Source organism: Taurulus bubalis (assembly GCF_910589615.1).
Source record: "Taurulus bubalis genome assembly, chromosome: 20".
NCBI classification, from domain to species: domain Eukaryota; kingdom Metazoa; phylum Chordata; class Actinopteri; order Perciformes; family Cottidae; genus Taurulus; species Taurulus bubalis.
The window spans coordinates 4,300,344-4,317,770 of record NC_136608.1 but is presented as its reverse complement, the minus strand read 5'-3'; the positions used below and the strand labels follow the sequence as shown (position 1 = coordinate 4,317,770).

The following is a 17,427-nucleotide window of genomic DNA, read 5'->3' as shown; positions in this document are numbered from 1 at the left end:
AAATGAAAGAAGCGAACACACAAACCATTCATACAGAGGTACAGATGATGTACCTCATCTGGCACATAAAGACCAGTCAATGAAGTCCACCCGACTTTAACAAAGTGGAACTTGAATGCAGTCAAGTTGCTGCTTTTCTTTGTACTGTAAATAGCAGCAGAGGGATAAATCCTCTCTGCGCTGTAACGCGCGGTGGTTCCGCTAGGGGGCGCCAGCGGCACCAACTCTCAGCCAGACCGCGAGACATGTGGCTGAGACTTTCAGAAAGCTGCGCTCCGTTTTTAGCGAAACACATCTTCCCGGATAGTGCGAGTCGTCAGGATTTCATAGCACTAGCTTGGACGCTAATTTCAGTCTACTAGGTGCAAAGCAGCTGCAGCAGCGCTTAAAGGTGAGTAACGACACTTGCTGCTAGCTAACTGCAGCTAACGCTAACTGCAGCTAGCTGCTAGCGAGCTGCAAACGACGTAAGCAGGTGCTGTTGTTCAAAGCAGCGACATAGCTTCCAGCTACGCTCGCCTGCCGCTAACTAGCTCGCTAGCTAACTTGTGACCTTCAATGTAATTATCGTGGCTAATATTAGAAACTATTTCGCCATGTTTGCTTCCGTGCTAACAACAACTAGCTAGCACTTCTGTAGCTGTGTTTTTAGCTAGCAATAGCTGTCTGGCTAACCATCAACAATCATGTTGTCATCGTCGTGTTGGCACTGGTTGATCAAGTTGGGGCTAATTTTGTCTCTCTGGGAGCCAGGCCGTGCCGGATCCCAACAGCAACTCGCTTTCACGAGTTTGTGCCCATCAACTCCTCTGATTCATAGCCACACCAATCACCCGATTCTGCGTACATTGACATAATAATGTTATCTGACGTCAGGCTAACTCTGGGTTGAGGCTCAAGTGTTCGATGCATAAGTTGAAATGACAGTGTGTGCATAAGGCTTGTGTGTAGTGGCCCGTGTTGACGTGCTTTATTTCATGTGTTTAGTCATGAAACGTGAGGGTTTCCCCAACATCGAGGCTCTGTTGAAAAGGTGTCACTTTAGACGAGTTTAAAGTGGCTAAAACCAAGACTGGTTCCGGATCAGATGTTACACTCCCTTTTAAATCTTAGACACATACCTGCTGCTCACTGTCAGAGTTAATAAAAGTCTAATTGACTTCTAGATCTAGGTGAGTTCACTGTGGCGTTAAAGGTAAATAACAAGTTTGTATTCTGTTCAAGTCTGTGAAACAACTGAAAGATGTTCAGGTATGCAACTATTAGTTTTAGGCCACTGTTATCTGAACAAAGAGTGAGTCAAACTATTAAATAGAAGAACACATATTTAACTTAAAAGAGCTTTGACCGACTGCAACCAACAATGCTTTCCATTATATCCATTGATATATTTGGTCAAGAATCTTCTGTGTAATCAATTAGGTGTTTAATTCATAAAAGTCTCAAGATACATCTTTTCAAAATGTTAGAAAACTATAGCCATTATATATATTTGTCCCACGTAGAAGATTACTTTACTATTTTTCAAGTGTAAATTAGAAGTCAAAGGATTTTTATAATAATACTAGTTTGCAGCAGGAAAGAGGAATTGATAGGCGATCAATAGCTAAATAGTCTAATGATGGGTAAGATATGTCTTGTCAGACATTTCTTGGGCTGCAAAGTTTTAGGGCACACTTTTTAACAATGTTGAGATAAGAATGCATTAAAGGTTTTAAATGAAGTGGAGGATTACTTTCTGCAGCTGCCAGATTTGTGATACTGAAAAGGAGAAGATTTCTCTTAAACTTCCTATTTCCATTTTTGAGATGACATCAGCTGTATCATCGTCATTAGCTACAGTGTTTTTTGTGTGCGTATAAGCTGTGCCGTAACTCTCCACACACACCCAGGCACACTGGCTAGCTAGCGCACAGGTAACGTACAGGTGGTGCCGTTGGAGGGAAATGAACACAAGCAGTCAAATTTGCGCAGATGATGCGAGGCGAAAGTTGATTTAGCTTTCTGTCTGAAACCAGCGTCACAGCTTCAAGCTCAATTGCTTATGAGTGGAAACTGAGCCTACATTAGGCTGAATGTTGTTTCTGCAATGTGGGAATTGTGGCATGAGCTGGATTTTTTTGAAACTCTGGATGCTATAGCTGGACAATTTATTCATCACATCTATAACTGTTATGCTGCTTCATCCTGGTCTGGGTTGTAGAGGCAGCAGCTTTTGCAAAGTCTTTTGTTTTGTCAGTAGTATATTTAATAGTAATTCTAACTTATTTTGCTTTTTACTAGATACTGAAAGATGCTTTACACTGGGTACAAGAGACAGAGACAAACAGAACAAAATGGAAAGACAAAGCAAACAACACAAACAGAACATTTTTGATAACTAAAAGAAAACTGGAGTGGCTGTGTGGAATGAGTCATAGTGGAGGATAGGGAGCAGGGGGTTAGCAGGTGAAGGTGAGTTTGAAGAGGTGGGTTTTGAGGGCTTGCTTAAATGAAGATGGGGTGGGAGCCTGACGGATGTGGATGGGGAGAGCGGTGCAGCAGCTGAAGGCCCCGTCACCCCAGGTCCAGGGCTTGGTCCTGATGGTCTTCAGCGTGTTTGTACCGGCGGACCTGAGGCAACGGGTTGGGGCAGGTATTTAATTCTGTGACTCAGTCACGGAAGCAGTTGCGTTACGTCCTCCCCTCATCTAAAACGGAATATCACACCACACGCCCGTTCTACAACTCCTTCGTAAGTTGTGGAGACGATGTTAGCATTGCCAACCACTAGCCCTCTTGGAAATGTAAACATGCCAATCAAACACTTTCAAGTCACAAGAAAATACAGCAAAAGACCAATTTGTTTTAGTGTGTTTTGCTGCTGTTATATCAACATGTGCATCACATAATATCAGCTGTTTTCTCCTTTTGAAACAACGACCCCTTCATCTCCATTTTCTCTCCTCCTCTGTGTTGTAGTGGTGATCAGGACAGCCTGGACATGACTGGAGCTGGAAGTGGTGAGACTTGACTCGGCACAATGATGTTTTAGATCAAATGTTGCGATGATATGTTGTGCATGACCCGATAGTCTAAGTACATCCACGCACCCTGACATTGAAAAACCTTTATCTTAGTGCTGACTGGATGAATATCTAAAAACCCTGTGTGTGTGTGTGTGTGTGTGTGTGTGTGTGTGTGTGTGTGTGTGTGTGTGTGTTTGTGTTTGTTTGTTCAGGCGGCCAGGGCCCGCCGGATGCGGAGGAGGCAGAGAGGTGTCCTATCTGCCTGGGCGTCCTGGCTGGAGGCGAGCTGGCGATGCCCGACAGCTGCTGCCACGTCTTCTGCCTCAGATGTCTCCTCACATGGGCAGAGGTGATGCTCTATTACATTTTTTTAAATTTGATGAAATTTGTGATAATGTAGATGTGAAATAGTAATTAAAAAGTGAATTGGTGGCCCAGTTTGGAGTTGATGAACTGTTTTTCACACCCATCTAGATTATGTTATTTGGACTCCTCTAGGCGTTTTATGGACATGTTTGAAATACAGAATTTCTGCAGACTGACGCAACACATTTTTCAGGACGTAATCAATGTTGTCGTCTTTTTAAGCCGATTGCTGATATTGGCCTTGCACCGGAGAACATTATTAAAATAAAATGTTGTGTTTCCTCCAGAATATAATTTAATTCAGAATGGAAAAGCTTGTAAAGCATTTCGACCAGCCTGAAGTGTTTTGTTTTAATCTTTTAATCTATTTCATTCACGTTGCAGTTGCAGATGGCTCCTTCCTGCCCGGTGGACAGAAGACCTTTCACAAACGTTTACAGATGGGACGGGAATCTCAGCTGTGTGCAGGTCAGTCTCCCGCATTTTCTCTCTCAGAGCAGAGGATATCATGGCTGCATGTGTCATTCAGAAGAGGTCATGTGCTGCTTTTTATTTCTTTTCCCAATCCAACACTGTAAACCCAAGGAAACTAATCTGAAATTACCGGCTCTGTTGAGATTGAAAACGAATGCAGTAATTTTAGCGCCTTAGTCTGGGCATTCACCTGTCTGTCTGCATGCTGTTGCTAATCTGGCTCTGTACACACAGAATTAGATTGTACTCGTGGTGGTAGTTCCTGCTGTTAGCTACATTAATCAATAGACTAGTGGTTCTCAAATGTAGGGCCATTGCGGTCACTTGGCGGACGTTACTGTGTACTTTATACTGTGTACTTTATACTGTACCTTTGTGGTGTCATGAGCTACTGCTGCTGTGTCACCCCGAGCAGAGGCATTGCACTCTGTCGTGCAGATGAACTTTACACAAGAGGTCGTTACCCACGCACTCCCTCAGTGTCGCTACGCACACACAATCACGTGTACCCTGCCGGTACTTGTTAATTGATTCAGGATGTCGTCATTCTCTCTCCAAAGCCGGGTCAGTTGTCTGTTAAACCCAGAAATACATGCGTCTGTCCTCGTTGTTTTTAGGTTCCTGTGAGGAAACGAGCGACTCCACCTGAAGCTGAGAGTTGCTGCTGTAGAAACCCCGAACAAAAAGTCTGTCTCAAGTGAGTGTTTTTTTTTTTTTAGGATCATAAAGTTAATATTTGTATCAACGGTCTTTATAGAGATTATATAAATTACATAATGAGATCTACTTAATAATTAATCATTAATCAGGGAAAAGAGACAAGGTATAAAATGATATGTCGTCTTGATTTCGTTGACTATGAAATCAACTTGAATATTTCTGTGTTTTCTTTTCAGAAGCAAGCCTGCAAGGAGATTGAGACGGCAAAAGCTGGAGAGGACGGCAGACGGCAAAACAAAAGGACTTGTGAGGAAATGTATGTTCACATGACCCCTCTTCCTCCAGATGTGTGCGTGACCTAATCGCATTTTGTAAATACGGTGTAATGGTCTGTAAATGTCTTTTCCCAGGTAACGAGGATGACCCCTCCTCACTGTGCAGAAAAAAGGTGTTTTCATGAGTTCCTTTGTCGTTGTCCCATGTTTGGTGTATTGTGAATGTGACATTCTTCAGAGTTCAGTCTCATCAGTGTTTGTATTTCCTCCAGGTGAGAGGAACCGAGTGCTGCGCCTGGTCACCGTCTCCCTGTGTCTCAGTAACGACGTCTACTCAGGACATGTGAGTCACGCTTCCCTCTGTGACCAATTATTATGGAACGATGAATTATGACCAATAGTTATAAACACTGGTTAACACAGCGAACAAAAAGATTCTTCGATGTGCCAATTATCTGTCCTACTAGTTGCTAGGCTTTAAGCATTTCACCTTCACCGTAGGGAATTGCTGTAGCCTAATTTACAGGAGGGCCTTTTCAGAAAGCCGCCTGCTGGAGTACAAGCCAAATTACTTCAAATGGTCTAATTAAAATGCATCATTTAAATTTTTTTTATAGCAATTGTATTTGTATCAATTGGTGTCACTTATTGACATCATTTAAGCAAACAGAGTAAATCAGCATCATCTAGTTGAGGGATGTGAGATTTGTGTCGACTATCATTTTACATCCCGAGTGCAAGTGGTTTGGCTTTAAAGGGATAGTTTGGATTATTTAAAGGTGGGTCGTACGAGGTAAACAGAACAATGTACCGCTGTGGAAAGAAAGAAGAAAGAAATGATCCTTTATTAATCCCCTTGGGCAGCAGCAATACAAACAACTCAATATCAAGTCAATATCAGTTTAAGTGTACACTAAAGAGATTTTCATAATGTTTCTAGGGGAACTGAAGCCGTCATCTCTGCTCTCTTCAAAGCAGCCAGACTCCTTTTGACACAAACAGTGATTTTATATCGCAGAACACAGAAGTGGTTGTTCTACCGCTGACTCGGTCAGTTAGTTTGTGTCATTGTGTGACTTTGGGGATTTAAAGTGGTTTGTTCGGATTCGCTAAAGTGACACAATAACACAGACAAACTATCCGATCCTGACAAGGGAGTCTGCTGGCTTTTGAAGAGCGCATAGGTTACCGCTGTCTTCACATCCACTGTGGGCTTCATAAATAACTCTCCTCTGGTTTTCATTCTCCTGCAGTGCAGAGCCTATGTGGGTGGAGGACATACCATATGACACCGCGTTCAAACACTGCAAACCCCAGGCGCAAGACTGTCCGTGGCTTTCTCCTGCTGCGCCCATCCCTGTTCACGGCACCTCAAGGTAGGGACATCCCAACGGAGCACTTATATCGCGTTGACTGCCGCTTCTGTGGCCGTGAAGGACACGTCCAAGGCCATGTTCACACCAAACACGTTGTCACCTTTTATGTCCAGCTTTTATTGCCTTTTTTATATAGAGCAGCGTGAGAAAAGGAGAGGACCATGGGGTGAAAGAGAGGGATGACACGCAGCATGTCATGTTTAATCTAGGGGACAGAAAAGTAAAATAAATGAACATTGCTCCACGATAATTAGAAGGCTTGTTCAATTAGACCCCGTGAGTAGCGTTAGCCGACACAGCGTCCAGCGATCGGCCGGAAGATTCCACGATCAGAGCACCGTTGCTGAAATAAAACCTTCACCACGGTCCCGAGCTTTTTGTGGGTTTTCTCTCGCTCATCACCACAAACTGTCCAGGAGAAAGTTGCTCCCCTCTGGCTAAACAAAATTAAACTGCTAATGAAGACCAGAGCGCTGTGCTGCGTTAGCGTAGCTGTGCTGCGTTAGTGGCTAAGTTGGTTTGTGTTGGTTGGTCCTACAGGCAGAACTTCCATCCCTCTGGTTGGAACCACAGCCCACTTCCGTCTCCCTTTACCTCCAGCTCTCCCTTCGGCCCCGGCCATTTCGGTAAGTCTTGTCTGTTGCCGGTGTTTGTTCTAAATCATCAGATTGGAACTTACATGTGTGAATAAAAGGATGAAAACAAATACTAATTCATTATTGGACATGTATATTATTTAGATTCTGTTAATTCTTTTTTAAAGTCAACCTTTTTTATGTAGCGAACAATTTGACACAGAAAATGAAGCAGTCTATGTCACTTGGTAGATTTCTAAATGATTCCTAATGAAAAATGTTTGGCAGTTGAATGTTTCTGTAAGTACTTTTGGGCTCTGCTCATATGGTTTCTCTCCCACAGTGTTTCAGGGCGTCGTCTGCGCCATCACGTGTCCCAAAGGAGGCGAGAAGAGAGGCGGTCGAGCTTCAACCTCCACAGCTCCCACCAAAGAGGCCAAGTCTCTACCATCCAGGCGATCTGGACGCAACAGTAAAAGCCAGGAGGAGGCTCCCGCGTCCGATCCGTCATCACCGCCGCAGTCCAGTGCCTCGGACTCCGACTCGTCTACCGGCCAGGCCGCCAAGCCGGGACGGGTGGCTCAAGCGCCAGCCAAGAGGAAGGGCAAGCGGGTGACGAACCGAAAGGCCAGCGGGAAGAGGAAAGCCCCGGCGAGAAAGAAAAAATCTGCCCAAGTCGTAAGCAGCCCGGCAGCGAGCGAGGAGGAGGAGGAGGAGGAGGAGGGTGATGGATGTGACGCCATGGAGGAGGCAGAGGACAAAACTGATCAGGAACCGGATTTGAACAACTCTAAGCGGCGGCAGTCTGACGCTGAAGGGAGCCTCGATGAAGACCACTCTGCCGATGAGCTCGGAGGCGCCGAACCCTTGAGCAACGATGTGGGACAGGACAGCGACGAGGCTCAGGAACAATCTCGTGAACTGAAACCAGATGAGGGAGACGAGGACCTGTCTTGTCCCTCGGACTCGGCTCCTTACAGCCCAGGTTCGTGCTCAGTGGGCGACCAGAGCAAGAGGGAGGAGGAGGAGGAAGAGCCAGCAAGCCCGGTTTCCTCTGGAGGAAAGGACTCTGAGGCGAGGGCCTCGCCATCACCTTCTCACTCTGAGGCGAGGGCCTCGCCATCACCTTCTCACTCTGAGGCGAGGGCCTCGCCATCACCCTCTCACTCTGAGACGAGGGCCTCGCCATCACCCTCTCACTCTGAGACGAGGGCCTCGCCATCACCCTCTCACTCTGAGACGAGGGCCTCGCCATCACCTTCTCACTCTGAGACGAGGGCCTCGCCATCACCTTCTCACTCTGAGACGAGGGCCTCGCCATCACCCTCTCACTCTGAGACGAGGGCCTCGCCATCACCTTCTGACTCTGACAAAGGGGCCTCACCCTCTCACTCTGACAAAGGGGCCTCACCCTCTCACTCTGACAAAGCCCTGCTGGACAACTTGACGTCTCCACACTGTGACGACCAGGCGGAGCAGGACGACGACATGGAGATTTGTGCAGAAGAAGCAAACAACAAAGAATCTTCAAATGCAGCGACGGCCGAATCGCGGGAAGATTCTCCACATCTGGCTTCCCCGTCTGAGGATAATTCGTCCGTGTCGGAACCGAAAGCCTCCGAGGACGCTGATGTTAAAACGTTTACGTCCGAACTTAAGCCTTCAGCAGTTGACGGCTCTGGGGATGGAACCAAGGACGACAGTCCAACCAAGGATGACACTAAAGTCGTCCCCATGGACTGCAGCTCGCCCATGAGCGAGCAGGCCGACGGTTCCGTCGTGGAACCGCCGAAGGAGAGCGCCGCCTCGGCCTCTGCGGTACCCGCCGGTTCCTCAAGCCACGGGGCCAAGGACGAGAGCGACAAGGAGCGACAGGAAAGAGAAAGGAGCCAAGAGAGGAAGAACGGCAAGCAGAGGCGCTCTCGCTTCCACTCCTCAACCTCTACCTGGTCGGCGAAGCAAGACCAGGTAGAGCAAGAAAGAACCTCCAAGCAAGAACCGTCCAGGCGCTCGCGGTCCAGAGAACGTGACGGCAGCCCGCCCTCGAGCCGCTCGTCCCGAGCTCGCAGCAGAGAGAAGGACAGGGACCGGGATCGGGACGGCGAGAGAGACTCTTCGAGGAGGGAGCGTAGTCGCGAAAGAAGGAGGCGGCGATCCAGGAGTCGCTCCAAGTCCAAGTCTCGGTCCAGATCGAGATCCAGAACGAGAGCCCACAGACGAGGGCCCAGCCCCGAACGGCCGGCCTCCAGAGAGCAGTCTCCCCAGAGGAAGGAGCGACGAGGTGGCTGGCGGTCTGAGCAGGGCGGTGGGTCTGGCGTTGAGGGACGGAGGCAGGGAGGCGCCGGGCGCTCTGAAAACGGCGTGCCGACGGAAAGCTCCCCCGAACGCCAGGCCTGGTCGGAAAATCCAGACTGGGTCACGGAAAAGAGTCGCAGCGACGCCGACAGCAAGAGCGCCGGCTCGCGCTGGGAGTCGCGGGGCCGCGGCGGGTCAGAGCGCGGCCGGGGCGCCGGGCGGGGCGGCGGCAGCGACCGCTGGCAGCCCCGAAACAACTTCTCAGGTTCAGGCAGCAATTCAGGGAACGACGCGTACAGCCGCTTCAATGAAAACCGCGGCGGCGGCCGGAGGAAAGAGTCCGACTCGGGAGACAATATGGACCGGTCGGGCTGGTCATCGGCATCCAGCTGGGCCGTCAGGAGGACGCTGCCCGCAGACGTTCAGGATTATTACTCCAAGAGGGAGAGAGGAGGACCAGGAGGCTGGAACCGACAAGAGGAGGAGGCGCCGGCAGCAGCAGGTCTGAACCCGCCTCGGTCTCTCTGTGCAGTCATTTAGCAGCACTCCAAAAACACGAGTGCGAAAAGCAGACGAATAGAAAGTAATGAGTCAGACAAATGTCCCTCTAAAATACAAGCTGTAGTCATGGCGATGGTTCTCTTTGAGGCTAATACCTCACGAGACAAAAATGACCCTCAGGCAACTGCACTTTATTACTTTGAGAGGAATTTCTTTAAAATTTTAAATGTATTCCTTTTGAAAGTCTTAATTGTTTTACTCACACTTTTGATTCCACCGTGCATTGTGTGAGCCACCTTCTAGTAGTATCTTATGCACATTTTTATCTGTATAAATTAATTTAATAGCTCTATACATAAACAAATATACAGCACTTACAAATATAAGCCATTCTAGCTTGCATACGTTCATCAACGATGAGTTCTTAAAGTAGTTTTTCTTGTTCTCCAGATGCCACCAAAAGCGAGCCTTCCGCCCCGGCAGTACCCGGTAACGCTCCGGTGCCGGTGATGAACGCGGCTCCGCCTCAGCTGAACGTGCTTCAGCATCACTACCCGATGCCGGGCCAGCGAGGAGCCCTGCCGGTCAGCTTGCAGCCGGCGGCGCCGTACGGCATGCCTCCTCAGGTCCCGGTGCACCTCCACCCCGCCGTCCCGCTGCTTCAGGTCCCCGCTGCCGGCGCTCAGGGCCTCCCTCCGCCTCCCCCGCCGCCTCCACCCATGCACCAAGGCGGCCAGGCGGCAGCGGCTCAGCCCGACGGCTACGCGACACAGGTTGGTGTACTGGGGAGGATGGGCTTTGAAAACTGTTTTTCCTAAGGGTTCTTGCGGTCATGGAAAACCTGGAAAAGTTTTTTTTTTAAATGGTTATTTCCAGGCCTGGAAAAGTCCTTGAAAAAAATTAAATCCCCAAAGTTTTAAAAGTCATGTAAATGTGTTATATTCATGTGTTCATGACTTTCATTTACGCTGAGTTTGAAATAATGAATATGCTTTTTAAAGAAAGACGCTCAAAATATAAGCAGGCATACATACAGGCATCTATATAAATGTTTATTCTTTTAATCAAACTATTGTCTCATTCATTTGTCATTTAAGGTTTACTGTATGCTTTGTATTCTCATTGTTAGTTTAAATACTACATTTACTCACTTTTTCCTGTTTACACCCAGATTTCACAGTGTTTGGTCATGGACATTTGGTTTAAAGTCATGGAAATCCATCGGTCAAAATGTGTATGAACCCTGATATCCATTAGCATTTAAAATAGAACATATATATTAAAAAAAAATGTAATATTAAAGTACGGTTCTGTCTTCTCTGGTTCGGCCTAGATGGGGAATACAATGGCGGGTTATGGGAAACCCGGCCTTCTTCCCACCCCAAGCAAAGGTGGTGTTGCTACGGCGACCTACGGCCAGTCGGCGTACAGCCACGTTGTGCCATCCTCTACCACTCAGTACGGCCAACACAAGGCTCACGCTGACGGCTCCAAAAAGGAAAAGGTCAGCTGCTGCCACCGCCGGTCTACATGTCACTACATCACAAAACACCTTTCGAGAAAGTCTGTCTGTGCCTTTCTGTCAATTTCTCTCCAGCAATCTTGATTTTCCCCTTTCTGCTTTAGAAACAGCAGATCCAAGAGAGAGCTGTCAATGAAGTGAAGAACGCCATGAAACCCTATTACCAAAAGAAGGAAGTCACAAAGGAGGAGTACAAGGAGATTGTTCGCAAAGCGGTAGAGAAGGTAAACGATGATCCATGCTTGTATTACGGAGTAGAATTAGTTCGTACAAGTATGAATGTATGTTTAGACCTTTCCTTCCAACGTAGTCCTGTTTGACTACTTATCTTAAATACTTTCACTTTTACAAGAGACCAGGCTTCCCGATGGGTTTTGCCAAACGTGACACTACCTCTGGTCACGAGTTCGTCCGGTGACGCCGGTGTATAAACGTCCTCAAACCCAGCAACGGGCAGGACGGAGCAGCTAAACGTTAGCTAAACGTTAGCCCAAACTCGGCTAGCATCCAGGTCCTTCTTTCCACACAGAGAGGAAATGCTCCACAGTTGGTGTGCTAGTTGTGTACAGCATATTTATTTAAATCTATCTGTAACTCCTCAAAGTAAGGTTATTTCTGATGCGGCCCATAGCCTTTGAAGTACCACTGAAGGCTAGCTAGCCAGGCATGCTAACAACGTCAGCTTATCTTCGCTAAACACGGTAATGAATTCAGTTCGTAGCACTTCTGCTCTCGTGTTTTTGGTTTTGGAAATGCTCAGAAGAACGGCACCGTTCTCAGAGTTACGCTCACGGTGTTGATGCGCAAGCTAATACTAGCCATACATTTATGACCGTGTGTTTAGCCGTGCTGTGTTTTTATTTCCTCAGGTGTGTCACAGCAAGAGTGGCGAGGTGAACTCCAGTAAGGTGGCCAACCTGGTGAAGGCCTACGTGGACAAATACAAGCACGCCCGCAAGAAATGAAAGCCGGCCCTGCTGTTGGCATGGCGACGCCCTCACGGACCCATTCAGCTGCTCAAAGTGCAATTTCCTCTGGCTGGAATTTAGCCTCCAAACTGAAACGCGACGGAGAGCCGACATTTTCTTTTTTTGATATCTACCTTTTATTGAATGAAGATTTTTTTCTATAGATTTTCATATTTTGTTAGAAAAAGAATTACCCAATCAGAAATTGTAATGCAAAGAGCCCTTTATTTTGCATAGATCATGTGACTTGGGGAACTACTGTACGGAGCGCGGGACGGGTGGCGGGTGGGACGGTTGATACTAAAGACGCAACGCTCAGCCTCTTCCAGGGTGCCGGCTGGTACGATAAATTCCTCCTAAATGGCATCCTGATCGCATAGCTTATTGATTGAATATTGTCAACGTTCTTTTTTTTAAAATATTATATAATATTTCAGATGAGGCCTAGTTTAAAAAAAAGACTGTGCATTGCCTTTATTAATCTCCATGGTTCAATTTAAGGGCTGGAATCTGATGAGTGTGATTGTAAACAGGGCCCTGATTGGTCGAGGAGACGCTGAGCGGGATGGCCAATCAGAAGCGAGCTTGTAATGTAAGGCACAGGTCCCAGGGGTGCAGATCACATGGAACGAGCCCCACCCTTGGCCTGAATGTGTAATAAATGTCAATGGGTGAACGCGATCTGTGCAAAGTATCCAGAGGGTAGTAAAATAAAGTAGCTGCTTCCTGATCTGCTGTGTGTTTGTTAGAGGCCTCGCGCGAAGGGAGGATAACACGCCTCCATTTTCCATTTTAAAGGTGCAAGTGTTTCTTTTTTGGCCCAATCCCAGTCTCCACCCTTACGGACTCACAGACTTTGAGGCGTGCGTCCGCAAAGGCCGTGAGTGTTTAGGGCTTTCTGGCAGACTCTTTGAGCCCTGATGAACCCTTTTCTCCAAGTCGGCATTAGATGCAGACTACCCACAATTCATAGCCATGTGAGGTTAAACACAGGGTTACCAGTGGAAAAAAGGGTAAACAAAGAGGATGGCACATTGGTGTTCAGCCTGGAAAATTACATTTACACAACATTAAGGAGTAAAGATGGAACATCAAATCAGAAGATATGTATTCATCATTATATGAAATGACGTCTCATCTCGTGAGGAAAGAGACTGGAAGAAGACGTTCTAATCAGGGAGTAAAACGTTTAAAATAAATACCCACGATTGTTCACTATTTTTGTACATTGTCATGGTAATGTAATATGTTGCAGCGAAGTGCTGTCCCATTCGTATTGCCACCATTTCAATCCTCAGTCTCTCACACTCCAGTTGACGGGTGACGTCAGCGAGGCCTGAGGGTTCAGGCTTAAGGCCTTAAGGAGGACACTGGGATCGGGCCCTTGTCTCTTCTGTGATGTTTCTGCTCCACACTTCCCAAAAATCAGCTTTGAAATGATGTGTTTTCTTTGTCTTTAAAACACAATGGGTCCCCCTTACTGTCTCCAAGTAAAAAAAAAAGTGTACAGTAGGTTGGAGCGCTGTCAAAGTATACAATATAAAACCATGTAAAGAATAAACGTGTCACTAGGGGGCAGCACAACAGCCTCATCATCACACCAGCTGCTTCACACATCCAACAGTTAACATTCATTTGGAGTTGTTTCTGCAAGCAGGTGAGTTTTAAGTGTATTTTATTGTTTTCGGTGCTGTGCCTTTGATGCATCCATAGCTGGGAGTCACAGACCTCACAGATGTTGTCAATAACCTGGGAAATTAGACAGTGCGGGAATCTTTACTTGGAAGTATATCCTGCCACCTGGTCCGGCATGTCAGGGTATTAAAAACACAGGTATACATAATTATAGAGTAGTGGCTGAATTATATTTAACTGCTTAGGTTTCAGGGTTCCAGCCTTGTCCACGCTGCTGTAATTTACTGGGACACTTGAATGCAACAGAGCCGTCATTAATGTTATAAATAAAACCTGTGCTTTTCCTAACAAAGCTGGGACGTGGCGAGATGACCGTCAACCATTGTCCGCGCATGCGCGCACACGTTCATGACGAGGTCTAATCGGCCAATTAAGTGATATCACCTGTGCAGGTTTACACGGCGTGTGTACAGAGCACTAGAATGATGAAGCCAAAATATCAGGAATTATAGGTTTGCTTTAAAACAACAACTAAACATGTGTCAACTGTTTCAAGTCAGTAAAGATGAACCTACAGCCTTGGATGGAAGAAGTTGTACATGAGGTGAAATGTTTGTCACTGTCTATTTCTGGCACACCTCATGTTAAAGTACACTAATTGAGTCGCCCTATCTTGTGTCAGAGTTCTATAAATATGTTATCTGTGGGATGAATACGTGTGAAAGACTTTTCCTGCAGCTGTGTAGTGTCGTCTGATGACCACTGGGGAGCAGCGGTGTCTAAAGGACGACGACGTTCATCCCAGGAGAAACAAGTGAAACGAGTGAACGTGAAGAGGTTCCCTGCTCGTTTGCACTAGTAAATACCATTTAACATTTTGAAAATCTTGAGAATTTATGAGTTAATACTCTGTGAAAAAGGAAAAAATACATCACGTAGCAGGTTTTCTTAAGCATTCAAAGTTTGCCTTTAGTATATTTAACTAATATATGTTAACATTAATGTGGAAGTGTAATACAGGTGACCAAAGCCATTTGAAAAGGTATACAATTCTATGTTCCCTTCATGAAAGCAGCTTGTAAAGAGACACACCGACCCACTTGTCACTTTTTTTCTTTCCTATATTCTTTTTATTTATTTTTTTATTTGGAAATGTCGGTAGACACATAACATGGCAAACATGCATTTCAACTGACACTTCCATCTTTTTCTTGACATATACGAACATACAACATCCCCCCCCCCACACTGGTATACCCACCTAGAGTCTAGGAAAATATATACATAAAAATAAATAAAAAGAGGTCACCTCATTTCGCCGAGCCAGACGTCTGCACACATACACACACCTAAACACACACATCTCTGGTACATCTGAACGTAAACACACCTGCTTCACTCTGCACATCAAACATCATATCACACAATCATATCCACAAACTGATTGGCAGCAGTTCTGGCCAGTAGGCAGAAACCAGAGCGCCCAAATTATCGCCTATCCAACAATCAGATTAAAACATGAATAAAAGAAAAAGAAAGAAAAGGGGTTATGTCTATTGTGTGCCTCATGATTTAGGGACTATACCAAAAGATACTGCTAGGGGGAATCAGGCATAGTTTTGAGTTTACCCAAGTATGTCAGAACCGGGTCCCAGGTGGAAAATAATTTGTTCCTTGACTCCCTCAGCGAGTATTTAATTTTCTCTAGATGAATGAATTGCATCAGGTCACCAAACCACATGGATGCCTTGGGTGGGTTCGTTGATTTCCAGTGCAACAATATTCTTCTACGTGCAAGAAGTGTCATAAACGCCATGATGTTTTTTTGTTATTGTTCAATCTTTTTTATTAGATTCTAAAAAGTCATCAAAGAAGCGTCGGCCAGCAAGGTTTTGTCTAATTTACAAGAAGGGCGTTCCAAATTATTAAAAGCGCATGTGAGGTCTAGTATCACTGGGGCGTGATCCGATTCAACTACAGTTGAATATTCAGCTCTACTGACATAGGGAAGAAGGGTTCCTTCAATAAAGAAGTAGTCTATTCTGCTGTATGAACGGTGCACTGGGGAGAAATAAGAGAAGGATTGACTCAGTGGAAATAAAAAACGCCACGGGTCGACGCTTCCTATTTGACCCATAATAACGGATAATGATTGGGCCATTTTAGACGGTTTTGTAGATTTAGGGTTAGAACGGTCCAATACTGGATTGACTCTACAGTTTAGGTCACCCACAAAAATTAATTGTTGCAAATTTAAATCGGGTATTAATGAAATAACCTTACCTATAAGCTTATCATCATCCTAATTTGGGGCATACACATTAACCAATACGACAGGCTTGTGGAAGAGGAGCCCTGATACAATAACAAAGCGTCCCTGTGGGTCTGAAACAACAGTGGTAGCACTGAACTGGATCCTTTTGTGTATTAATATAGCTGTCCCTCTGGTTTTTAAATTAAAAATTTGAGTGGAACATATTTCCCACCCAATTTTTCTTAAGTCTGACTTGATCTTTTAACAGTAAATGAGTTTCTTGAAGAAATACAATTTCACTTTTGAGGTATTTCAGATGGTTGAATATTCTAGCTCTTTTTACAGGTCCATTTAGGCCTTTTACATTCCAGCTAATGAAACGTACATCATCCTTTCTTACATTAGTTCTTCTTTCCATGTTCAATCAATAAAGGAGTCATTTTGAATCAAACATTGTTGCAACTCTGTGCACAGCTCCATGGGTGACCTCTCGCACGAGAACAAAAGACGATACAAGGTGCACACATCTCTGGGTGTACCATCCCATAACCCTATCCCATTCACAAACAAAACACACACTAAGCCTATGCTTGTTCCTCTCTGAGGCAAGCTGCAGGCCAAACACTATTACTACAGACTTCTGGCAGCCCATCCTCTTGATACTTCTAGCCAAGAGGGCTCCCAGTGGTTAAGTTGTAGAATATAAGAAACAGACAAGGAACGTGCGAGGAGCGTTCCCGTGGCCAGATCTGAAGGTTGGGGAACGGAGGGCTCTTTCCGGCTCTGGCGGCACAGAGAAGACATCGGGACCCATCGCCTGCACCAGCAACTCCGACATAAACTTGACCGGGTCTTGACCGTCCTCGCTGCCTTCTGGTATGTTCAACACACGGACATTGAGTCTCCACGATCGGTTCTCTTTCCTATATTCTAAAACAAAATTGAAAAGCAATTCCCCTCAAAAACTGTTTATTGTTAGCGCCCCCTTGTGGCCTCGCTGAGGGACTGTATCTCATATAAACCCTTTGACAGTGTTTAACCTCTTGTCCAATAAACCACGTTCACAAACGCTGCTGCTAATGTAGAACAAAAGAAAACAGGCTGGAAAGGGAAGCTGGCAGAAAGCGTATGTACCAGTGTACAGTACCAATGATGTATGATGTTGGTCTTGAGCATATTTAATTATGTCTTATCACTAATGCATGTTTATGGGGATATGGAGCATTCTAAAATATGTATGCTGTATTCAGGAAGAAACTATGAATTTAGAAAGCAGTGAATAAGCCTTTCCATTCAAAAACAATACTAATAATAACAGTTTTAAACATAATTTGTGATGTGCTTGACATTAATAGCCCCTCGTGGCTTTTATTGTGGTTGACGAGCATTCTGACAACAATTGAAGGTCAGTCAGTTGTAACTCCACGTCCTCATAAATCACATTCACAAACTCTTCTCCGACCAAAATCAGCTGGCACAGGCACAAAGAACACCAACAAGTATTTTGTTTATCTTTAT

At 45.7% G+C, this 17,427-nt stretch overlaps 1 protein-coding gene across 1 annotated transcript; it reads left to right on the top strand.

Moving 5' to 3' along the window:
• Positions 1 to 319: 319 nt before the first annotated feature.
• On the top strand, positions 320 to 13,219 carry scaf11 (SR-related CTD-associated factor 11). Its single transcript, XM_079235983.1, has 16 exons — positions 320 to 391; positions 2,962 to 3,002; positions 3,221 to 3,357; positions 3,759 to 3,842; positions 4,466 to 4,545; positions 4,745 to 4,824; positions 4,919 to 4,956; positions 5,056 to 5,126; positions 6,037 to 6,159; positions 6,700 to 6,785; positions 7,078 to 7,950; positions 8,137 to 9,531; positions 9,981 to 10,303; positions 10,864 to 11,034; positions 11,157 to 11,276; positions 11,922 to 13,219. Exons 2-16 carry the CDS (start codon positions 2,984 to 2,986, stop codon positions 12,015 to 12,017), a joined length of 3,696 nt encoding a protein of 1,231 aa, XP_079092109.1. The 5' UTR covers positions 320 to 391; positions 2,962 to 2,983; the 3' UTR covers positions 12,018 to 13,219.
• Positions 13,220 to 17,427: the final 4,208 nt, after the last annotated feature.

Coding starts and splice junctions, on each gene's coding strand:
- scaf11 (XM_079235983.1), top strand. Junction 11,035..11,156: donor ACGGCTCCAAAAAGGAAAAG/GTCAGCTGCTGC, acceptor TTTCTGCTTTAG/AAACAGCAGATCCAAGAGAG. Junction 11,277..11,921: donor TTCGCAAAGCGGTAGAGAAG/GTAAACGATGAT, acceptor TTATTTCCTCAG/GTGTGTCACAGCAAGAGTGG.